The 25,511-nt window shown below is 51.8% G+C and overlaps 1 protein-coding gene across 1 annotated transcript in view; it reads right to left on the bottom strand.

Annotated features, from left to right (window-relative positions):
• The window catches only part of GLT1D1 (glycosyltransferase 1 domain containing 1), an 81,790-nt gene extending 56,614 nt beyond the window's left edge, over nucleotides 1-25,176 (bottom strand). The window contains 3 exon segments of the mRNA XM_004778213.3: nucleotides 3,115-3,220; nucleotides 11,910-12,058; nucleotides 24,901-25,176. Of these exon segments, the coding sequence (XP_004778270.2) occupies nucleotides 3,115-3,220; nucleotides 11,910-12,058; nucleotides 24,901-24,968 (323 nt within the window). The 5' untranslated portion in view covers nucleotides 24,969-25,176.
• Between the last annotated feature and the right edge of the window lie 335 nt (nucleotides 25,177-25,511).

Below are 25,511 nucleotides of genomic sequence, written 5' to 3' on the forward strand. Positions count from 1 at the left end.
GGGCAGGGGGAGGCCGGAGCCCACGCCAAACTCTCCATTTACTCCGTGGTGGCAGGTGACACCTGGGTCCTTGCGGCCCCTCCCTACAGACACCGCCCCGGGTTGAGACCCACCGCCCTAGGAGACAACCCTGATGAGGGTTTTGAGCCCACCAATCCTCAAAAAATAAAGAAATTTAAAATAACACATTTCTTACAAAAAAATGTGAAACTGTCACTTTTGCACTTGGGATGAATTATCGCCGTTTCAAAACGTCGTCACCTTCACAGGTGACTTTCTTACTCAAAAACACCTTTAGGAACATCACAGTTCAACAACCTCATGAAGGACACACACTGAGCCGTCCTGACCGACAATTTCACGGGATCTAACCCGCCAGATGCATTTCCTAACGGTGAAACTATTTCTGAGCCAATTTACTTCACATAAACTCTCTTTTGATCATTTGTGGATGATATTAAATTTTTCTAAAATGCGCCTGGATGATCTTTCACAAAACAATATCCACAAGTTTCAGACTCCTTACCTAATTTGTATTTATAATTACCAAATACTTACCATACTATAATACAAGCCAAAAAGCTGGCGTGGAAGTGAGTTCAGTACTATACCATGCAGAAAAAAAAAGTTTTAACTACTAAAAAAGTTCAAAAATAAGCCTCATAAGAAAAATGTAACTATTTAAAAGTATTTGATTAAAAATGAAACTCATTATAAGGCAAGATAAGTTCAATTCTTTTACAGAAAAGTATACTGTACACTGTCCGGCAAGAAATCTAATGATTCATCGGACCTCCCTGCCCGCTGACTTCCATCAATACTCCCCTGAAATGAAAATCAATGTGTTTTAATAACAATGCAATGAATGATGCTAACAGTAATACCGTGCGATGAATTCATTCAATACTGTTTCTACCCAGCAGAATTATTTCTTCCGTAAGACCGTGCAAAACTGCATGAATCCAAAGGTAATTAATTTTCAGAGTCTGAGAGCGACAACATGGAGAAAACCTATAATGACAGATCACCTTTCAAGATCAACCCCAACTCGACCTTTGTTGCTGTGATTCTCTCCGGCAGATGCACACACTCGCGCACGCACGTGGGGCACACTCTCTATTTGGACCAGGTTGTGTGGCCACATTTATGGCCGGGAAGTTCTCAGGAGGAAGAGGGTCCCGAAATGGAATGATATTTCACAGTAACCCTAGTTTTCAGGAGCGAGACTGACTCCTGCCTAGTGAAAAGCGGGGGCTGCCTTGGGTTGCATCCTGGAACATGGAGTGCGTCCTTTCTAAGGGATCGGGAATGCTCCAGTGACATAAAGACACAACGAGTTCTGGATTCCCTGACCAGGGCTCCTCAACCGTGAGAGGACTAGAGACGAGCCACAGACATTGCATGGCTGGCCCTTTACTGGGGGCATGGGAGCATCCTACACGTCCACGGACAGACGAAGGGATACGAAAGTGTAGTAAGCACATACGCCAGAATGTTACTGAGCCCTGAAGGAAGAGACAGTCCTGCCAGCGCAAGCACGTGGGTGAACCTGGAGGACAGGAGGCCCAGCGCAGGGAGCAGACACGGAAGGACAAATCCTGTGCGATCCGCCTGACAGGACAATCCAAAACCGTCCGACTTCTAGAAGCAGGAAGTAGGACGGTGGCTGCCAGGGGCCAGGGTTGGGGGAGAACAGGAAGGCATTCAGCAAAGGGCAAAGTTTCCCTTGTACAAGGTGAGTAGGTCCTGGAGACCCCCTGGAGCCTACAGCTCCCGCTGCTGTAACTTACACTTGTGAATCTGCAAAGAAGGCGGATTTCGTGTTAAGGGCTCTCATCAGGATAGTGACCTCCGGAGTGTGGGAGGAAGGTTCGGAGGGGATAGAGGTGTTTAGGGCACAGACCGCGATGACGGTTTCACTGATGAAGACTCATCTTCACACTCATCGGGCTGCGGACCTTCATTCCACACAGCTTCTCTTCCACGCCAATCATGTCTCAGTGCAGTGTTGTTTTTAAAGAATTAATAAAGCAGTTTGTCCACATTAAAAAAAATTGGTTGCCTGCTTTTTTTTTTTTTTAATAATAATTCAAAGATTTACAAGAGTTGAAAGGCTGGGGTCTCGGTAAGCTTTGGATTCAGGGTGACTCCACACTCGGGTAGGACTCGCTCTGTGCCCCAGAAAACCAGGGGTGCCTGGCAGCGACCGACTGCGTGGCACCCTCTGGACCCTTCTGCGGAATCACCCCAGAAAGCCTGCCAGTTGCCTCTTCACTGATGAACAGAAGAGCTCTTGGCTTTAGGTCCCTGTGACTATTTGGGTTTTGCTTTATTTTCTTTAGCCTTTTAAAACAACTTTCATATGGACATAGAGGATTTCTATACTGTTACTGCTGTGTTAGGTATTACCACCATCTTTGCGATACACAGGATCGGGGGTGATTTTCTCCCCCACCTGTCCTTCTAGCTCACACGGCTGTACAAATATGACTAACTATGGTTGGACAAGAGAACTGGGGAGCATGGCTCTGGATTCTGGACTGGGGACAACAACAACCCCCCCCCCAGGGGCTAGAAACACGTTAGACTCTGGCTGCGGTGCTGGCAGGTCTCACCAGTGTGCGGTGTCCAGCCAGGCTCGGGGACGTGCAGCATGGCCCCCACAAGGAATGACTGTCCTGCCCCAAATGCCCACAGTGACCCCCCTCCCTCTGGCTCACGGGGCCAGAGTCGGTGTGTGCTGTTCTGAGGACTATAAGTGCACACCTTCAACCCGGCAGGAAAAAAGAGAGAAAAAGGGCAGAATCTGGTCATTTGCATTCATGGGAATAATTCTAATAATTCTAATAATTCCAACCTTCGGAGAAGGCTGGCCCAATGGGAACCATCATTGAATAATTATTCGTGAGCAATCACTTGCTCACCATGACTCTTCGTGGCAAAATTAAAATGTGCACATGAAAGAAAAAAGTGAAATGAAAAAAAAAAAAAAAAAGAGAGCGTGGGTTTATTATGGTAAGACGGGAACCTCCCAACAGCGGCCCTTCTGAGTCGCCTGGTTTCGGTGAACTCTGCCCAAATGCTTAGCCGCCGGGAGGTTCTCAGCCGCATTACCTGGCTTCTTCGAGGACCTTTCCCATCACTTCGTTTTTTTCTCTGTGGTTAACATCTTCATTTAAATCAGTTCCACCAAAGATGATTCCAAATGGGATTCCATGACCTGCAAAATGATGACAGTTAATGAAGCACAGCGAGGCCTTGGAGACAGCCCTCGCCTTCCATCCCACAGCAGACGCAAGATCGTGTTCCCTGAACTTGGCAGACCGTGTGGGGTTTGTTCCCTTTTGTCCAGCTCACCTGAGGGCGGACCAGGCATCAGGGTTATACACACCAGGACGTGGGGGTTAATCAGCTCAGACCACCGGGGCCAGCACCCTTTAGAATCAATTAGCTTTACATTTAAACAAATGAAAAACAGCGGCCACCGTCTGTCAAAGCCAAGCTGACTGCTCCCGGGAGAAAGCGCAGACCCAGTGCAGCCAGCTGGGACCCCAAGAGCAGGTGCCGTGCTCTCGAGGACCTACAGGAGACGTCGGGCATCCCGGCGCCATGACTTTGGGCAGGGCTCCGCACAGCTGCCGTGGGGGCCACACACCGTGCACGTGACATGTGGGAGGACTCGCCAGGGAGCAAGTCTGTCCTGTGCCAGTGAGAGGCTCAGTCACAGGAATGTCTGTTGAGCTCCAACGAGCGAAGCATCAGGCATGCACAGAGCGAGCTAAACGATGTGCTGAGAAGAAGCCACACCAAAGGCCAGATGCTGGCTGGCAAGCCCCCAACTGAACCAGACCTAAGAGGGACCTTCATACTGGGTTTCTGGAACGAGCCAGCCCTCCTGAGACTCAGCAGGTCACTCAAAGGGAACTCGTCTTTCCTTTTATTTGCCTTAGAACTATTCCCATCAGTGCAAATGAGCAGATTCTGTCTTTCTTCTCTCTGGTGAGATGGCTCTTCCCCTGGAATCTGACTGCTAAGAATTCAGCCCCTAGACGCTGAGGCACCCCCAGACACACCAAGGCCGCTAGGGAGAGCAAAAGATGGAAAACAACTCAGCAACTCAGATACAGCACTGAGGACCAGCCTTTAAAAAAAAAAAAAAAAAAAAAAAGCCTACAGAGTTGTGTGTGTGTGTGTGTGTGTACACGGACATAAAAAGACTGAAAAAAATCTACTCCATGAGTGCTAGCTCATGTTTATCATGAATGTAAACATTCACATATATATCAACATACACGTGTTGTGTGTGTGTGTCTACACATATGTATAAACTCAGTGTAAGAACATTCAGAAAACCTGGTTGTTGCTGCCTCTGGACAAGGGACCGACAAGACCAGAGATCTGGGATGGCAGGGGAACATTCCTTTTTACTCTGTCACGTGTTCAGTTGTTGGCTGCTTCTTACTATGGACAGATAATGACCTTTTCCACAACCCCAGACAGAGAAGAGCACCCCTGCAGAAATGGTTCCCCTTCTGTAATGGGTGTGGATAGTGGGGGATGCTGAGAGTGAACGGTTTTAGCATGTGGGACTGACACGAATCTTGGGGGCCAGGGGGAGGCGTGAGGAGAGAACAGTGACCCCCAAAGACATCCATTGCTAATGGCTCGATCCTAGGAACGTTTCAGAGGAAAGGTACATTAGGCTGCGTAGAATGGAGGGTGCCAGTCAGCTAAGCCTAAAATGGAAGAGATTATCCTGGACCATCCAGCGGGACCAAGGGGCCCTTACATGCGGAGGAGGCAGGGGGAGGAGGAGCCCACCCCCACCACCACATGGGGGGGACTGGACCGGCCATGGCGGGCTCTGGGGAGGGAGGGGCTCTGAACCAGTGAGTGTGGGTCCCTCCAGAAGGTAGAAAATAAGGAAGTAGATTTGCCACAGAAGCCTCCACAAAGAAAACAGTCCCGCCAACATCTTGCTTTTAGCGCCAGGAGACCCATTTCGGCTTTCTGACCTTGAGAGCTAGAGGACAAAACACGTGTGTTTTATGCCACTGGGTTTGCGGTAAATTGTGCAATAGGAAACTAATACAGCATTCCCCCACAACCTATAAAAACTGCCAGTTAAGGAAAATTAGGGTAAGGAAAATCACAGAAAGAGCCTTTTTTTCAGTGGAATCTCCAAAGACAGAACAGCAGACACCGGCAAGATATACAGCCAGTATCACAGACAGAGAAACGAGCGCATTCAATAATTAAAATGATGGGCACCATGAGCTGCTGGCCAAGTGGCAGCCACTCAAATTCATCAAATCAAGGAAGACAAAACACCAGACTCTGACACCGCACCATCCTGGGTAAGAATCCTGGTTCTCCACCTGGAAAACGCAGGACTTTGAGCAGGACACCAGGTTTCTCTGAACCTCGGCCATCTCACCCATGAAACAGAGGTCATGCTAATTAGCTGACTTCCTCGTGGGGTTAAATGACTCACTACATACGACCTACCAGCAGAGCATGGACTCTGTGATACTGTATCACCGTGCTTTACGCCCAACAGTTGTTTAAATAAAAAATCCAGAAGCTCTCTGAATTAAATCAGCGCTCGGAAGGATGGAATGTGCGGTACTTTATTTGCGTTCCTATTTCTTCAATACTCATCATTGGTGAGAAAACAAAGCTTTAAATAAATAGCACGTTAGTCTTAATGACTATGCCTCCATAATTATGAGCGGAAAATTCTAGAAGTCCTCTGCTATATAAAATGTTTGGAAACTCCTATTGACCCTTCAAAACCCCACTCAGGCACGCCCTCCTCTCTGACATCTTCATCGGCCCCTCGGAAGTAAATCCCCCCACTTCAATGCCACGCCATGTATCGTAAGGTTTTAGGATAGATTTGTAGCCTGGAAAATCCTGGAGAACAGGCACCATGGCTTATTAATTTTGTACCGCTTGCTCCTGATACAAAGCCTGCTCCCAAGTTAAATCTTTGAAAAGCCTTTGTGGAAATGAACAAAGCTTGAAAAGTGGTCTACAAACTACTTTCCAAGTGCATTTACTTGGAGCTGCCGAAGCGACTGGTCCTCGTTCGTCAATCAATGCCTCCACTGAAAATGTGTCCTTCCTGGGAGTTTCCTGAGAAAAAACATCACAGTTTCCTGAACCTGGGTCCTTAATCAGCCACCTGACACCATCTGCTTCCTCACCAGGTTCGAGCCTGAAGCCGATTCTCAACAAGAAACCGAAAAAGAGCTTTATTGAAGTACTTCTCACCCAGCTTCCTGCCAACGTTGGATCACCGGGCCCGTTTTCTTTGTGTGTCACTTAGGGCAGATGAAGGAGGGCTCAGGAAGCCCCCTACACAAGCGATCATCTGCTGTATTTTAGACAGGGAAGTTACGAAGTTCTCTTCGCATGCACTTGAAAGACGAGTGGGTATACACGTTGAACGTCTTTCACAGACATGTCCAAGGGGAGGAACACATGCAACGCATTCATTAAACAAAGCATCAAGATTCATATTGTTGGGGCACCTGGGTGGCTCAGTGGGTTAAAGCCTCTGCCTTCAGCTCAGGTCATGATCCTGGGGTCCCGGGATAGAGCCCCACATCTGGCTCTCTGCTCCTCCTCTTTCTCTGCCTGCCTCTGTCAACTAAATAAAATCCTTAAAAAAAAAAATTCATATTTTTTAATACTTGCATTGTACCTGCAAAATAGCTATAATAAATGTTAATACTGTTAATATGCTATTTCTCAGAACTTGAATATTCTTCTTAGCATCTTTATTTACCTAATTATCCTCTCAGTAAATACTAGTTTTAAAAAGAAAAGCAAACTTCCACTTGTCCATGCCATTAAGGTTTTATTTAGATATATTTACTGCGCACAGACATTTAAGTGTGGCTGGTTACTACTTGGCAACATGTATCTGTTATAAAAATGCACAGATATGCCCTGAGGGGGGGCCATGCCCCACTTAGAAAATCAGATTTAAAACAAACGGGCCCTGCAGACGCCTCCTCACAACACTGTTTACAGCTGAGGAGGACAATGGAAATAGGAACTGACTGCTCCTATCACGCTGTCGAAGACCATTCAATGAGGGGGAAACGCTCCTAACGTATCAGTAGGTAAGACAGACCGCTAAACTGTGATACAATCCACAAACTGCACAGAGAGGGTGAGAATGTCAGACGCGGCGGCCGCAGTGCTTAGCCCGGGAAGCATGGATTAGTAGTTCTTTAAAAGATGTTGCAAGTTTATATTGTACAAGTATATCTTTTTGTGTAAATTTAATTTTGAAAAAAAAAATAATGAATTCAATAAAACCAAACATGTACAGGAAACGCAGTCACATCTGGGTAGTGAAACTCAAGGGGCTGTATTTCCTTCTTTGTACTTTTAAGAAGTTTCCAAATGATCTGCTTCCGCAATTAAAAAAAAAAACCACAATTAAATGAGCTACATTTTAAAATATGGTTTAATCCAGGGGTACCTGGGCGGCTCAGTCACTTATGGGTCCGACTCTTAGTTTCAGCTCTGGTTGTGAGTTCGAGCCCCATGTCGGGCTCTGCGCTGAGCAGAGTCGGCTTGAGATCCTCCCTCACCCTCTGCCCCTCCTGCTCACGCTCTCTCCCCCCAAATAAGTAAATATTAAAAAAACATAACTTTAAGAACTATATACTTTCATCTATGGAAGACTTCGAAACATGAAATCGTGCCCGGCCGGCCGCCAGCACAGGGCAGCCCAGCGCGGGGAACGGAGAGGAAGCGGCCCCGGATGCAGGACTGAGGGTCACGAGTCTACCTGCCAATGGCGACCGCAGCGCTGCTCACGGTCTGCGGCTCGGGGAGAGTGTGCTTGCTAAGACATGGGCTTTAAGAACACACGTTCCACCACGTGGACGGCAACTGGAAATACACACGCAAACAGAAGCCGGGCTAAGTTCACGAGCAGCGGTGCTGCTTCGGGTCCCAGCGTCTGTTTGACCAAAGCAGGAAGACTCGTTTCCCGTGCGATGGGTTCTAGGGAGAGCGCCCCCTCCTAGTACTTGGGAGAGAAAGCTTAAGTGACTTTGTGCTTTTCCTCCACTTATTTGAAGCAAAGGCCAAGAAATGGTAACATGGAGAAAAAGTAGACTTGGAAGAAAACCCAGTGATGTGCCCAGAGCGAGAGGAAACAGGACTTTCCGTCTATTGGTCGACTCGGACTGGAATGACCTTTCTGGAGAACCACGTGTCCCTGTCAATCCAAATGAAAAATACACAGTCCTCTGGCCACTGGTTATTTGAGGAATTTAATCCACCAAATATCCCCACAGAGTGAAGTAAAAAATGTAATCACACTTGCGGTGGCTTTACCTGTAATAGCAAAAGTAAGGCAGACTTAATAAACACAGTGCATTCTTCGGGTGGAATACTGCACAGTCAGGAAAAAAATGAGGCAGAAGGAGGTCTGCTGATTTGGAAAGATCGCTAAGATATGTAGTTCAAGTGTACTTAAAGATAGAGTCACACAGTTGTGGAAATAAAGTACACTCCACGTGTATGTGTGTAAGACATTAAAAATGCATAGTTTTATAGACAATAATATACCCGATGGTACACAGAATCACTAGCCCCAGGGTAGGAAGCCTACTGAGTGCAGAACAGACTTCCATCGGTCAGTAACAACCTTGTAAAAGTTCCCAAGAGCTTTAAAATGATGGACTATATCTTGGCCTCTACGCTTTTTTTGTATTTCGAGATTAATTGCAGACTCTATGTCCCAGGACATCTGCAGCAGAATTCCAAGTCGTATCTGTTCAGAGGAAAAGAGCTCTTGGGAGCAGTACTTTGAGGAAACCATCCCCATGGATGGAAAACATTTCGTGCAGCTGGCTCAAGCACGGCTGCAAAAGTACGGAGGCAAGGTGGATTCTCCTAGGTTCCTAAGCAAAGATGTCCGTCCAGAGAGATTTGCTGCCACGACTGTGGGAGAAGCACGGAAGACAGCTTCAGTGTTCCGATGGAGGCTTGGTGACACGACGGCATCCCCAAGCATGGAAGGTTCCACAAGTCTTGGCAGAATGAGGTAGATTATACTTGCACTGCTGCAGAAACATCTCCCAGAAGAACCGCCGGGTGGTACAAAGCGAGACCCTGACTACAGCGTGCTTCCACTCATGCTGATTTTCAGGGAGGAGATATGTACAAATATGTACCCGGCCTCACAGGGTGGCCAGCCCCAATGGTCCCGCTCAATGAGGTCCCCTCCCACGCCCCCAAGGGCTGATCTGTATAAGCAGCACAAGCTCTGGAACCCAGGACTACCAAGGATGGATCACGAAGGCCAGTCAGCTTCTGATGTGCTCTCTCGGAGAAGCTGGCTGCCGTGTCTTGAGGACACTCAGAAACCTCAGCAGAGGCCCACTGGTGAGAAACCAGAGCCTCCCACCCACAGCAGGTGGCGGGTGAGGGACCAGTCAGGCCTCCAGATGATGCAGCCCCGGCCAGAGCACGTCCGGAGCGCATTGTACGGGGTCTTGACTGCAGCCTCGCCGGACGGCCCGAGACAGAACCCCTGGCACGGCTGTTTCTGAAGTCCAGTCCACGGAATCTACTACATGGAAATGCATTGCTGCAAGCCACTCGCTTCGGGGGGTAATTTGTTGCTAAGACAGATAACTAGCACAGTACCTGTAATACATTTCCAGAAGAATACACAAGCAAATGATCACCAGTTGTCCCTGGGGATAAGATACTAGACTGTTGGAACGAGAAGTGGGAGAAAGATTTTTTTTTTGTCTTTGATCATTTAGTTACGTTCACTCTGTGCTAGAGGGAGGGGTTTTTTTTTTGTTTGTTTAAGCAGCAGCTTAAATTTAAAAACCAGCACCTTGCCCAGTGTACCCAGACAGGAAGTGAGCATCCGGCGACGCCCCAGCTCCCCGTCGGGGCAGGAGGCGGGAGGGAGAGCAGGAACGGAGGCCAAGCCAGGCGAGGTGTGGAGCCGCAGGAAGTCACCTTTAGCAACGAGACTGCAGAAGACTTCTGAGGCCTGGCCCAGCTGCTGGCGGAAGCTCCACCCTCGTGTGAAGACAGCCCTGGATCCTTTGGGCCCTCAACTGACAGACCGCCTCCCGAAATGTGATGCCACCGCCCTGTCAGTCCACTGGCGTCTGGGGATAGATCCTCGCTCAGCTACAACGCCGCGATGTCGTCGGCGGTTGCTCGGTGCCCCTGTGCTCGCCCCCATCACACCGGCCTCGGGAGCGGCGAGAAGAGCGAGCCCCCAGCTGTAGCCGGAGCCGGGACGATAAGTGCGCCCGCGTCCTCACGGGACTGAGGGAGCCGTGCCGTGCTTGAAGGCCCCGTGGACTGATGATCCGCTCCTTTAAGAGAGGACACTGACGCTCAGCTTCGCTCTTTACCACGGACTAGGAGCTCACACCCTGTGAAGTCGCATCAAATACTGTGCAGTTTGGGGCGCCTGGCTGGCTCGGCCCGAGAGCACTGGACTCAGGGGTTTTGTTTTGCTTTTTAATTTAAATTCAATTTAGTTAGCATACAGTGTGTCATTAATTCCGGGAGCAGAACTGGGTGATTCATCACTGGCGGACAACGTCATGAGAGCCTGCGTCCTCCGTCACGCCGGCCCCCGGTTCCCGTCCCCCACCCACCTCCTCTCCAGCAACTGCACTTTGTTTCCCATGATTAAGAGCCTCTGTGCTTTGCCTCCCTCTCTGTTTCCATCTCGCTTGATTTCTCCTTTCCTTTCCCTACGTTCATCAGTTTTGTTTCTTAAATCCCACACACGACTGAAATCATAAGTTTGTCTTTCTGACTGACTTATTTCACTGAGCACAATACCCTCCAGTCCATCCACGTCGTTACAAATAGCAAGATCTAAGGGCTCGGAGTGCAAGCACCATGCTGGACCCGCTTCAGGTCAAGTATCGATGGAAATCACTTCTGTGCGTTGGTGATAGTTAACGCGATGTCTGAGCTCAGGGACTGCCAAGACAGCTGGTAAAACATTGCTTCGGGGTGTGTCTGTGGGGGTGTTTCCGGCCGAGAGGAGCGTCGGAGTCGGCAGACTGAAGGAGGGAGATGGCGGCCCTCACCGAGGCCGGTGGGCGGCACCCGGTCGTCCGCTCAAGGCCCCAGAAGAGCAGAAAGGCCAGGAAGAGAAATTCACTCTCTGGGTTGAGCGGAGACAGCCCTCTTCCCCTGTGCTCGGACATCGCAGGTCCCCGCTCTCTGGCTTTCCGACTCACAGCAACTGGCACCAGCAGCCCCCTGATTCTCAGACCTGTAGACCCAGAGGGAAGGGCAGCATCGGTTGCTGGTTCTGCAGCTTGCGGAGGGCAGGCCGGGAGACCTCTGGGCCTCTGTCATCACATCTAAGCCCACCTCCTCTTCTATGTGTCTGCACATGTCCTCCTGGGCTCGTCTCTCTGAGAGCCGGACTAATGCACCCGGAGGGCAGACAGCCCCAAAGCTTCCTTCACTGCCCACTGGACGTGAGCCTGCTCTGTAGCTCGGCAGAATTACATCCTTCTGGAAAGTGAGTCCCTAAGAAGGACCAAGCAAAAAAGACGAGTGTGCACCCTCCAAGTCTGAACTGGGAAAATAGTACAAACTGAGAGCTCAGCCCTGTTTTGTTTTGTTTTTTAATATTTTAATTATTTAAGGGAGAGAGAGCATGAGCAGAAAGAGGGAGAAGCAGACTCCTCGCCGAGCAGGAAGCCCAACGTGGGACTCGATCCTAGGACCTTGAGATCATGACCTTAGCCAAAGGCAGCAGCTTAACCCACTGAGCACCTCCCCCGCGGGTGGCCCTCAGCTCTGTTTTATTTGACCCTGTGAGTGCTTCTAGTTTCCACAATTTCCAGTGTTTCACCTTTGGAGAGAAAGAGGCTCACCTCGCAGGAGTCGGCCTCCTCTGTACAGATGAAGAGCCAGTGCTGCCTCCAAGTTCTCGGCCTCGATGAAGCGGGCAATTTCAGATGAGCTTTCCAGGTCACAGGCATCTTTCAGAAGACATACGTGGCCAGCAGCTTCCAGATGGTCCCTTTACCAAAAAATATAAACAGAGAAAGAAAAGGGTGAGGGAGAAGGAAAAATATGGCACAAGTGGCCACGGGGATTAACATCTTAAATCGAAAGATTATTTAAACCAAAACGTTAAGAAAATAGTATCTTCTAAATTGTCCTGTAGGGGCAAATCCTCCTAAAATACAGGACAAGGCTCACCATCACTAGCAATAATGATTCACCCACCAGTGTCCAGTCCCTGGAACCTCAACCGGGACCAAGGTTAGCAGGATGAAGGGCTAATTCAGTCCTGAGACAAAACACACGTGCATGCGGACACACGGACACACACACACACACACACACACACACAGCATTCGATCACATTTGCTGGAACAGAAAGCTCTTTTTTTTTTTTTTTTTAAATATTTCCTTAATTTCTGGTTTTTCCCTCCTGTCCCTTAGTTATGGATGGAACCTGAAGTCTGCTTTGTGGCATCCGAAATCCAGTTCTTACTAAAGCCCAGCGGTGGGTATTACGGAGGGCATGGATTACCCGGAGCACTGGGTGTTACATGGAAACAATGAATCATGGACACTACATCAAAAACTAAAGATGTGGGCGCCTGGGTGGCTCAGTGGGTTAAGCCACTGCCTTCGGCTCAGGTCATGATCTCAGGGTCCTGGGATCGCGAGTCCTGCATGGGGCTCTCTGCTCAGCAGGGAGCCTGCTTCCTCCTCTCTCTCTCTGCCTGCCTCTCTGCCTACTTGTGATCTCTCTCTGTCAAATAAATAAATAAATCTTAAAAAAAAAAAAAAAAAAAAACTAAAGATGTTCTGTATGGTGACTAACAGCATTAAAAAAAAAAAAAAAAAAAGACAAAGTCACCCATTATTGTAGCTTCCAAAGATGGGTTTTCCATCTACCTCCAAAATATCTATGAAACATGTCTTTCTTCTCATCCTGGCTCAGTTCCTTATAACATACATCTAAAATACAAATCTAAAAAAAGAAAAATCCTGAATAATGACACAGAGTGAGCAAAATCAAAAGGTAAGAAACTGAGAAAAACTACTAACGACTCTTACAAAAGGAAAGAAGCTAATTTACTTTATAAAGAGCTCTCATAAAACAATAAGAAAAAAAAAAAACAAGTAACAACTTAAAAGTTAGGAATGGACCTAAAATTGTGGGCCATAGAAAAAGAAATTCAACAGGGCTTTTAGATACAGGAAATGGTGCTCAACTTTGTCGTCTTTTTACAGAGAGCATCTGCAAAGATCAGAAGTCTGCCTATGGCTCTGTGAAATAAACCCTCCCGTGTACTCCTCTGAGTGGACAAACCGGCACAAGCTCTGCGGTGGACGACAGAGCAGCAGCTAGAACCCTGGAGGTGTGCACACTGTCAGCAAACACCTCCATGTCCAGGAATCGGTTCCCAAACTGCACTTGGACATGAGTGCAGACACGCACACCCAGCATGAACCTGGGCAGCTGTGTCTCACTCCCCGAACAGACCGGACCTTCATCCGGGTCCTTCATCCGGGTCCACACACGTGTGATGCATCGTCCAGCGCTGCCCCCATCAGAGAAAGGAATGCAGCAGCTCGCAGCGACGTACAGCTGACTCTTGAACAGCTGGGAAGGGGGGTTGTGGCATTGTCCCCAGATGAAAATCCACGTATCACTCCGATTCCTCCAAAATGCCCACCAACTGCCTACTTCTGGGAGCCTTCCCACTAACGAAGTTGATTAATACAGATGTTGTATTTTATACCTATCATACACTGTATTCTTACAATAAACTGAAGATCAGGAAAGGCTACCCGGGAAATCATAAGGAAAGAAAATACATTTACAGCCCTGTCCTGTATTTACAGAAACAAACTCCGCACGTGAGCAGACCCATGCACTTCAAATGCCGAGTCGCTCAAGGATCAAGTATAACCTGGAATCAGCGCCAGGATATGTAGTTAATGAGAGAGTGAAGACTACTTTGTATCTGTATACAGTGTGCGCGCATGGAGTGTCTGTAGGACGCACAAGGAAGAGACAGCCGTGACCATGTCTACACAGGACAAACAGGGCCACGCCCTTTTGTGCTGCGGGGGGGGGGGGGGGGGGGGGGAGTGTTAATCACGGACAGATATCCCATTATATCATCCTTGGAGGTGTGTGTGCACCTGTAGGTACAATGAACCTGCCTGGGGCCTCCCGGGGTAGCCAGCTCAGCCGTCCACTCTGGGAGAACGGCCCCAAATCTGCCTTGCTTCTTGAATGAACAGATGGCTGAATGCACCTCCGGGATCAAATCCAATGCCCTCGCCTAGCACACAGTGGGCGCCCTTCCCAGCCCGCCTGCCGGCCGCCCCACGCCCCACCCACCCAAGCTCCAGACCTGCTCTTCGGCTGCAGGACACCCACTGGCGTGCGTTCAGAGTGCCCGCAGCCATGACTGCCCATTTCCGAATGCCAGCCCCCCGCAGTGAGATCCCACCGCCCCGCTCCCACCGCACATGGGCCCCCCAACGCCATCACGCCGAGTCTCTCTTGCTCAGGACCCTTCACTCCCACTTAGGCTTCTACGACAAAGCCAGCGCGTAGGTGACAACCAAGTACCCTGGAACGGACCCCTGAGCATCTCCTAAATCATCCAGAAGTCACTAGACTACAAACTTCAAATCCAACACAGACCCCCTTCTTTTTTAAGTCCAGCAATAAAACAGACCGCTGTTTCCTCAGCCAAACACCAGGCAAGTTAGCTGGCTTGCACGGAGAGCCAACAGGGCACACGACAAATAAGGATAAGAATAAAAGAATGAAGGAACTAGAATCTTTAAGCAAAGGGGTCATAAAATGGCCAAGTTGTTTGCGAAGTGGGAGCCACTGGCAAGCTCAGGAACGCTGAGGGAGGGGCAGAGCCCGCCAGCGTCTCGCTCACACCCGCTCAGGGGAGGAAGGTCAGGGGCCGCACCTGCACGGGTTTGCGAACCAGCACTGTCCTCTCTCTGTAATTAAATGCACAATGCGGCCGCTGTCACCCGGTGATTTCTGCAATGCTGAGATCTTGCTTAAACTACTGAAGTACACAGAGTACCTTGATCTTACCCTGTCCACTGTTAATCCTGATCACTCATTATCAGCCTGGAATGCGGTCCTACCCCGCCCAGCCTCACCCCACCCCACCTCAACTCCTCTGGAAGGGTTGAGCCACGGACAAACAGAGCCTGCTCCGGGTGGCCTCAAAGTTAGTGTTTTTAAAAACGTGAAACTTCAGTGTGCTTCTCAGTATGGGTAAATGTTACTCCATTTTCTTAAAATTCTAGGGAACGAGAAACCAAAAAATAAATGTTGATAAATGGAAAAGAAGCAGTTTGATTTCTGCTTGGAGAATCCATTCCTGAGAGATTTCGGACTCACGCAGAATGAAAAGATAGGACATATGGACTGGAGGGTTTAAGTACACACAAGGGGTTGTTCTTGATCTATTAAATAGATCTTTAAATGGCATTTCAACACTAACGTTATGATCTTATAAATATTCCAAAATAATTTTTTAATCATAATTCTCCATAACTAAGAGTTTACCCTCATTTCTGGCTTTAATCAGAACTTAAAAACTTTTGAACTTTTTAAACTTTTAGTTTTTAAAAACTTTTAATGTTTTTAAGCTGCTCTGTCCCTCTTCCTTCTATAAGTGATCATTTGATTCAAATAAACTCCATGAGCACCTAATATGTCCAAGGAGTTCTGGTTTACTTGACGGCTTTTTTTTTTTTTTTTTTAAGATGTTATGTATTTGAGAGAGAGAGGACAAGAGTGGAGGGAAGGAGCGGAGAGGGAAGCAGACCCTGGGCAGGGCGCAGCAGCTGGAGCGGAGGGGGAAGCAGACCCTGAGCAGGGCGCAGCAGCTGCAGGGCTCAGTCCCAGGACTAAGCTGAAGGCAGACGCTTACCCGACTGAGCCACCCAGGTGCCCCAACCGAAGGCTGTTTTGAGAAGGAAGGCCTCTCTAACAAATGAAGAGATTTTTAAGCATTTGTTTGGTGGTTCTAGGAGAGGGGAACCTTTTGCACATGCCTGACTCCAGATTCAATAGGACTTAGCTGCTGCTTCTACTTGGCTGAAAACCATCCTCTTTAACTGAGGGAAGAGAGAACCTTGATCATTTGTGTGTTTAACTTAGGCAAATCTGCATAAATGATGCTGTCTGAATTACAAAAAAATGCAGGAGGAACTTAGGGCAGGCAACACCAACTGCCTTCCGTTCCATCTCCATGGGCCCCTGTGTGACCCTGAGATGGGAGCAGGGCCCCTAGGACTCCTCAGGCCTGTCCCACCCCGCAGGCCTCTACAGCATGAGTCCCTGACCTGTTCCAGTGACGCAGCACCTACAGGGGAGAAGCAGGGATGTGCCGTTTCTGGTTAGGGGAAAGGCAGCGGGGCTGGAATAAAATGGTGCTCTCTGGACAGTACTGCAAGAACTTGTGATGTGTAAAAGAACTGATGCTGGTCTGGGAATGCTGAGGGTGTTCATGAGGACGGAAGCCCTTGTGTGGCGGCCTGCTCAAACTTGCAGGCTCCAGCCGGCATGGTGAACTAGACTGGATGCTGCCCCGTGCAACCTTCTGCGGACTGAGTGAGACAACAACACATTTGCAGGACAGCATGTTACTTCGAATAATGCTGTCAATGCGTTTTGTAAACTGTAAAGTGTATCTACTTTTAAAATGGGATTTTAATGGGATTCTGCTGCTCAAGAGATTACTGTGGTGAAGCCAGTATTTTTTAAAAGAATAAAAAGGCCCATAAGAAAACAGGCAAAATGTCCAGATCAGGAAGTGTCCCAAGCCCCAATGTCTGCTGAGATGGGACTGATGAAGTTTTAATGAATGGAGGGAGTGGGAGAGGCTAGTGAAAACCATGAAGCTTTGTGGGCTAGCCTATAGAGAGATGTGCTAAAGGCCTGAATAGAGATGCTAAGTGCCCGAGTAGAGATGCGCTAGGTGTAAAATAATTTCTACACAGCTAATTAATAATTTCTGTAGTGATGACATGTTGACATATTCAGAAATACTGAGTTCAAGAGAATATATTATAACAATTAATTTCCTCCATTTCTTTGTGCTCTATCTAAGGTGACCACCAGAATATGCAAACTGACAAGGACGATCACACTGCTTCCATCAGTGCTAGGCAGATGCTCTCACCATCGCCAGTTCTGCCATTTTTACCGAGAGGATTAGCATTTGAAATTCTATGGAAAACTCCCCAATTTTAAGGCTCCCAAAGGTATTTCTTGCTCCTTCAGTGCCAACATTTCTTATCCCCTTAAACCTTCAAAGTTCACGGACCTCTGCTTTCCCCTCTCCTTGATGAGAACTAGTGAAGCTCTCACACCTGCCACATATTATGTCTTCCAGAGTGGACATTCCCATGTCCGTCTTCCCAAAACGTTAGAAGTCCCTGTTACCCATCTGACTGGGATGCCCGGGCTTGCTCACCACAGCGCCCCTGCTGGCCGTGCTCCCACCACGGAGACCTCAGGGTCATCACAGCCCCCCGCCGGCTGAGCACACACCACCAGTGTTCCTGCTGCCTCATGTCATCACACCTCCCGGCTGGCCACGCGCCCACCACAGAGTAATCCGGCTGCCTCGCGGTCATCACAGCCCCCAGATGACCGTGCTCCCACCACAGAGTGCTCCTGCAGCCTCGCGGCCATGACAGCCCCCCGCTGGCCGAGCTCCCATGAAAGACGTGTGACTCTAGAACTTGGGGGCACGCACTTGCACCTGCAGAGACTCAGACCCTCCTTCTTTCGAAGCTGATGTGGGAGATGCGGGCCCGGAAAACCTAGCAAGTATGGCAAGTGGACCCAAGAAGGGGCAAGATGCAGACTCTTGCCTTTAGCATCTCAGCTGCGAAGTCAAGCCTGAAGCCTGCCTCACCTGCACACCTTTTACAGGATAAGCTGCTAAATTCCCTCTATTGTCCAGGCAGCTGGGGTTGGGTTTCCACTTGCTGAAAGCTGAAAATCTCTGATAACGGCTGTAGACAAGCAGCTCAGAGCTTTTACTGGTGTCTGATATACAGCCGGCGGCGAGCGGAGCCAGCTCTCCGTAAAGTCCTCCACGCTCTGACCACGGTCTTATCTGTCCGCCAGGCTCCCAATCACTCCAGCCACGAAAGACCTCTCACCTCACAGACCTCCAGACCCTGGCCTCCACGCCTGCCACCGGCAGCCCATCCTGCGTCTCCTGCAATCCCACAAACTTTCCTTTTCCCGTCTTTCTAGTGAGTTTCTCGTCAATGCCCTAACCTCTCCTCTCCACTGGCCTCTGTCGTGCCCTAAGCGCATGGCACATCTGGCAAGGCAAGCCCAGGATGCTCCAGCCACCCACTTCCTGGTGGAAGTGACACAGGCGAGTGCGATGGGGAGGGAGGGCTGCGGCCCAGGCCGAGGACTGCAGGGACCCCTCCCAGCACTGGGGGCGGCTACCTGCCCTTGGCAGTTGAACGTGCCCCTCCCTTGACTCCCCGAGAGCCAGTGCCACCTGTTTCCCAGCCCCTGTGTCTGCCCAGAGCAGCCCTGGCTCTGACACGGAGCTCCCCCACCTGTGGTCACGCTGCCCTGGGCGGGATGGGCACCCGGGCATGCTCACAGAGCACAGCCGCCTGCGGGAGTGTGGCTGCACTCCATGCGCACGGGGCTGGGTGCTCACTGGGCCGCAGAACCAGCTCTCTTCTCTCCCAATCCTGTGGTCCTGGGAGCGCTCTGTGTCCGGAACCCTCGCTGTGGCTCCGGCCGCCAGGCCTGCTGCTCTCTCTTGCCACACTCAGGCGCCTCGGCCTCTCCCCCCTGTAGGCCTCCACACACATGATTTACATGGCCAGGAAGGCCATGCCCAGCGCTGCGCCCTCACCTTGCTCACTGCAGGGCTCCGGCGTACGGACTACTCACCATCTAGCTCATACGTCAATGTGTGCGCTACTGGCTCCGCTTCCCAGAGGAAGCAGCCCCAAGAGTCCTTCACCCCAGAGTCGAGGATGGGACAAACACAACATGGTGTCCGCCCCTGGCATGACTCGGCAGCTATCAGGGGCCCGGCAGTGACCTGTATACAGTCTGTGGAAAGGACAACTCTGCGTGTGATTCCATTTACAGGAGCGTGCACAGAGACAGAGTCACGCCGATGGAGCGCGGAGAAGCGGGACAGGGCAGTGGAGACTGGTGGGGCTGGGGCATCCTGTGAGACAAACGTTCTGGAGTTAGAGAGGGTGATAACTGTGCGACTTTACGAACAGACAGACAACCACTGAATTGTGCACCTTGAAACTGTGAATTTTTTGTGAACTCTATATCAAAAAAGCAAACTGTAGGAGAAAGGAGCACTACTTCTCAGGGGAGCGCCCCGGACCGTCCGGAACGCCTGCTCCTTTATCACCCTGCTCTCCCCGCTGCCCTGATCACCAGGGAGCTGGGTCGTTTCTGCCAGTGTGTGTCTGTCTGCCACGCGGGAATGCTAGAACCTTCTGTACAGTCACCTGCAGAGCCCTGAGCTGCTAAGAGCTCTGTGGCCAAATGGCCGTGTGCTCGGGAGGCAGAAGGCACCCGCGGGCACTGTGCCTATTAGAGATGGTCACTAATAAATATTTGCTTAATGAAAATATTAAGTGACTTTTCAAGAACTATTACTTCAAGAGGAACAAGCATATAAAGCCTTTTCCTATTGACTTTACACACGCCGCAGTTTCCGTGGCATCCGCTAGAGCAAAGCTGGAAGACGAGAAAACTTGCCTTCAGGCTTTTCTTCTTCCCCTAAAGCTGGGCAATCACGGCAGCATCCCGAGCTACTGAGAGCAGGGAGCGGCAGATGGGAGTCAGTCCTGCCCTGGGTGTGGGCTGTGTCTGCGCTCCCTCTTCCCCCGCTCCCTCCGATGGCGCCTTTCTGCACAGTTTCTGTTGGCTTCTATTCTCTAATGCAGCTGCCAGTCTTCCGCATCTGCTCCACGGGGAGGAAGAGAAAGAGCCTGCACCACCCACGGCTCGAAGGGCAGCTCCCCACATTCATCCGGACGCCAGCACAAGCATCTGTGGGCCGCACTGACCCCCAGGATGCCCTCCTCTGGACCAGAACAACCTGAACCTTCTGCCCTTCCCTGTGCCCTGAGGAGCTCTGCAGACCAAACCCCAGGGCTGGCTCCCGGGACTCTGGCCAGCATCCGACAGCTTGGTGTAGGACAGGGGTCAGAATCCCTTTGCTGGAGGTGGCCAGAGACTGGGTATCTTTGGGTCCCTGTCCGGCCGCCCAGCTCTTCCACTGCCGTGGGGAATGGGGACGCACTGTCCAGCGCCCCAGGGCATCACCCTGTCCTCCAGATTCTTCTCATGGCACAGGCACTGCCTTGGCTGGCCCTCAGGCCCAGCTTGGCCCAGCCATGATCATTTCCAGGGTTCTGAGGACCAGCCTCGCACTCGGGTTCTACACCCTTTCTAACTGTGGGTCCACCGCTCTTTCACGGAAACAACTGTGTAAATATTTGCTTTTCGTATCCATTACTTATGCAATTTACTTCTCCGTCTCCCATGAAATGAACTTTGTTCTCTGGACAACTTTGTTCCCTATGTTCCTGACCCGATTTTTAACTTCAAAGCAGCTTTCCCTTATGACCTTCTTTGTTAGGGACTGACCTGAACCCATCTGCCTGATGGAGAGGCCTTGTCAGGCTCATGGTCAGGCTCTTCTGGAAAATGGTCGCAGCTTCAGGGGGTCAGAGGGGACAGGGAAGCCCTGGTGCCCTCGCTGGACTGCACTGAGAGCCAGACCAGCCACCCGGGCTGTGGAGGTTGGCGTCACAGTGGGGACACAGTGGGCCCCCGGACGTCGTGTTCACACAGGGGCTGCCTTAACCATCCCAGCAAACCAAAGGCCCTCCGCACTGGTAATTACTCCTGAATGTTCCATGCTAAAGAACGAACGCTCTAACGCTCACAGGGCTTCGGAAACCACTCCAGAAGGAGGTGCCCGATGAGGGCATCCGAAAATGCTCACTAAGGCCCGCTGAGTCGGACACGAAGTGACGGGACCTTCTCACGCGGCACACGGGTTTGCAAAAGGGCCAGGTGCCACCCAGACACTCAAACAGTCACTCTCTGCTTCCCGATCCCCGCACAGACCAATCTTCCCAGCTCTCGTCGACACCAGCTAAAACACTTCATCTGGCAGGACCCACGAAATAAACAGAGGCTGCCCAGTGGCCTGGCCCACGTCCCTAACCTGAGCCGCGGTCGGCCAGGAAATGCATCCCTAACACACACTCCTTACACTCCTATCCCTGACACACGGTTAGCCAGCTCACTGGCCCCTCACAGGTGGGACCTGCTAGCTTTCGAGGACCCCCCGGCCTCCCAGTCAGCCAGGCCCGTCCCTGCCGTGGCACTTCGAAGGTTCCATGAAAGTCGCTCCAGCCCCAGATCCCTCGGAAGTGCAAGCCGGCTGTGAGGCAGGGCAGCCCTGACCCACAGGCCACTCTCCCTTGAATAAAGGGCATCGAACTCTACTAAATTGCTGTGGTTCTGTCACTCTCCATTCAACAGCCAAGCCCTGCCTGCCGTACTTCTGCACTTGTCAGGCCCAAACGCTCCCTCCTCTGTCCCCGCAGTCCACCCTTCAAAACACAGCTCAAAGGGCCCTCTTGAAAACTAGATCGCTTTTGGTGGCTTAATTCTGTTCGTGGCACCAAACCGTAGGTCCCAGATGACAGGGCTCCTGCCCACGTCTCCAGCCACGTCTACGCACCGCACCCAGAGCGGGGTTTGTCTCAGCAGAACTGACATTTCAGGCTGCATCAGTCTCCACCGTGGGAGCCATCCTGGGCACTGTCAGGGGTCTACTGGCACCCCCGACCTCTACCCAAGAGATGCCAGGGGCCCCTCACGCCCAGTGTGACAACCAAAACTGTCTCCTGACACTGCCCAGTGTACCCCAGGGGCAAAATCATTCCTCCTGCCTCCGTACATCCTTCCAGTCTCGGACCCCACGGAGTCACTCATCCAGTGCACCAGACACTGCTAACGCTGCACAAGCCGGGCCTGGAAGGATCTGCTCCCTACTTGACCCCACCTGCTGCCCCTTCACCCAAGACACCCAGCCGCCCTCCACACCAACCCGCGCCCGCCTGGCCAGTGAAAAGCCGGGGTAGCACGAAACACTCATGTTTACCGAGTGCACACTAGGTACCCAGCCCTGCTGTAAAACACTGAAAATGTAGGAACGCATGTTTGATTTTTCTAACAAACCTGTGAGGCAGATCCCAGCGGTGTCCCCTCCTCACGGATAAGAACACTGAGCTGCCGAGCGTTTACAGAGCCTGGCTTCACCTCAGCTGCTGGGGGCCCGCGTGTGAAGGCAGGAAGCTGTACTCCGAAGCTCGCGCTTTCCTTGGTTTGTGATGCCCAAAGGTCTCTGCCCGCCTCTTGCCTGGGATGGGCCCCCTGCCTACATGCTCCCAGAGCCCCTGGACCTCCCTGTCGGCGTACTCGTCACAATTCTGCAATGCTGTTTCTGGACTGGGTCTTAGTTTACATCTATAAACAGATACCCAAGGATGGACCTGCTTCATCTATTTTTTTAATTTTATTTTAAAGATTTTATTTATGTATCGACAGAGAGCAAGCGAGCCAGAGAGCACAAGCAGGGGGAGAGGGAGAGGGAGAGGCAGACTTCCCGCTGAGCAGGGAGCCCAATTCGGGACTTGATCTCAGGACCCTCAGATCATGATCTGAGCCAATGGCAGACACTTAACCAAAGGAGCCACCCAGGAGCCCCCATTTCTTCTTTTTGAAAACCCAGTATTATCTAACTCACACCCCCTCTTCTGCTGTACTGAAGGGAAGCCCAATCTTCTTCACTTGGGGGGCTCCCTGCCCCACGGCCTGGGGTCACTTGAAGGCCAGAGGGGTCTTGGGCAGGGAACAGGTGTGTGGATGCTCTAGCTCCAGGAGAACGTCTGTCACCAAGGGAACCTCCGTTCCCCTCCTGTTCCAGGACAGCTGGCATTCTTTCCTCAAAGCGCCTCGGTTTTCACAGGCCCTAAGATGTCTTTGGCAACCCTGGAGTCTTCCTTTTCTGCATAACCTCCAGAGCGAAAGGGGGACAAGGCTGGCTCTGAAGCGACCAGAGCACAAAGAGCCCTTGTTGTCAAGCTTTGGGCGTAGTCAGGAAGACAAAGGACAAGCAGCACAAGGGGCCTGCACAGTCCCCACGGCCATGTTGCCTACTCCTAATGGCCCTCTGGTGCGGGCCGCCGGGGGACCTTTGGAATATTGGGGTTTGTACGTACAGTTCACATCCAGAGCAAAACATTAAAGAGTTGCTTTCTCTAACGGGACGTAGGGTCTCTCTCTGACCCTCCCCCTTCCCAGCACTGGCCCCCCAGATGCGCTAGATTCCAGACAGCTTGGCCTTCTGGTTCTTGGGCTTGCCAACCTCGGTCTGGCCTCAGAACCTGCACTCTGGCTTGTCCCCGCTCCAGAACCATCCTCCCAGACTGGGAGTGCCTTAACTGGCACTCATCACCGCCTGAAACTGCCTCCTTTAATTCTGTGGACTCCCACAGCGCTCTCCCTGCTGAAATGTTTTCCTCAGAGCAGAGGCCACAGGGCACCTCCTCCCTCCGTGAGCCTATGAGAAAAAGCAGGGGCACTGCAATTAAAGTGAAGATAAACCTGTATGATGAAAATCCTCATTGTGAAATCCTAATTGCAAACCTCTGAAAACTAATTTATCCTCTAACAGTCATTGCCACATACGATCTGGAGAACTGTAACATCCTTTAGTGGGAAGGGACATTAAAGGCTTTGCCCCAATCACTCATTTTAATGATAGGGAAGCAGACCAAGAGAGGGGAAGTAAGTTGAGAAATTTCATGAAGCAAGTCAGTTAAAAACAAAACAAAACTCTCCATTAAGCTTTAGGCACCAATCTGCTCCAGGCCTGCCCTGAGGGGCTTCCGTAGCAGAGAGCAGACAAAAAGAACACAACTAAGCATTTGACGGGACTGCTGCAGCCCAAGTGCTGAGAAGGACGAGGAGGATGGGACACGGAATGCTGGGAGCCGAGGGGGGGCCCCGGAGAGCAGGGCCCACCTGGAGGAGGAGGGAGCGCTGGCCTGTTTGATGCCCGCTGGGCCTGGAAACCCTCCCCGGCCCCTCAGCTTAATGGGACCCTCCTTTGCACTCAGGATTCCAGGCAAATGTCACTTAATTAGGGAGGCCTCCCCGGAGCTCTGACCCCAAACAGCCCCTAACCCGGTTAAGTCATGCACACGGCCTGTGTCACAGCAGACATCCCTGCATTCTTGCTCTCTCCGCCCCACGGCAATGCAAACGGCACACAGACCTGACCGCGGTTCTCCATGCTGAGTCCCCGAGCCTAGGGGGCTCCTCATACAGAGAGCACCGGTGACCACAGGTGTAAAAGACGGGTGCGCACAGAGCAGCCCGGCAGCCCCTGGAGCGCTTTCTCTCCACCGTCCTGCCCCCCTGCTCCTGCCCCCGTGCTCCTGCCCCCGTGCCGGTTCCTAAGCGGGGTTCCCCACCGCCCCCCCCAAACAACCCCAGGGGCTGGTGGGGGCGCATGAGGACAGCCGCATCCAGGCGGGGCCAGGGCACCGGCCTGGGGCTGGGTCCTGCGCTCCCACCGTCCCCACCTCCCCGCGCCCCCGCGGGCCTCAGGCCCTGCTGCTGCCTTTCCGCGCGCGCACAGGCCCCTGCGCGCCAGCCCGTCCGTTTGGGCGCGCGGTCCCGGCGGCCGGGTGGCCCCCCCAGATACCCCGCGCTCACATCGCGGATGCTCGGCCGGCGCCTGCACCTACCGGATGCGCTCCGCCGTGACGGCGTTGCCCGTGTGCCGCCGCAGCACCGCCAGGAACAGGAGCCGCATGCCGCCGCTGTCCCCGCCAGGGCCCAGCCATGGACTGCCCGCGGCCGCCGCCGACCAGGCCCGGGGGCGGGAGCGCGGACCGAGGGGGAAGGGCGGGGACACGGAGGAGCCTGAGAAGGGGACGGGGCGGGAGCCTGGGCGGCGGCGGGCGGTGGCACTGGGTCGGTCCCGCCCGCCGCTCCCAAGGCCGCGCCCGCACTCGCTGGTTCTGGAACGGGGTTCCGGCGCGCGGGGAGCTGGGGGCAGGAGGAGACGCGAGACAGCTCCCACGGGATCAGCACCAGGGTTCCCGGGGTTCCCGCCCATGGGAGCCAGAAGAGATCACTGGTGGACTCTCAAGGCTCCAAGGGAGAGGGTGGGTCCACTCCCATGGGGACCAGGCCGTAGCTCCACTCCCACGGGGACTAGCGCCAAAGGTAATTTGGGTCCCCTCCCACAGGGACCAGCAGCAGGGGTGACTGCAGAGGCCCCCCTCGGGAACCACCGATGGCCTTCCATTCACACCAGGGTGGTCAGAGTCTGCCCCCCAGGTATCAGGACCAG

Source organism: Mustela putorius, unplaced genomic scaffold, assembly GCF_011764305.1.
Source record: "Mustela putorius furo isolate JIRA1106 unplaced genomic scaffold, ASM1176430v1.1 tig00537248_pilon_pilon_pilon, whole genome shotgun sequence".
In the NCBI taxonomy this organism is placed as follows: Eukaryota; Metazoa; Chordata; class Mammalia; order Carnivora; family Mustelidae; genus Mustela; species Mustela putorius.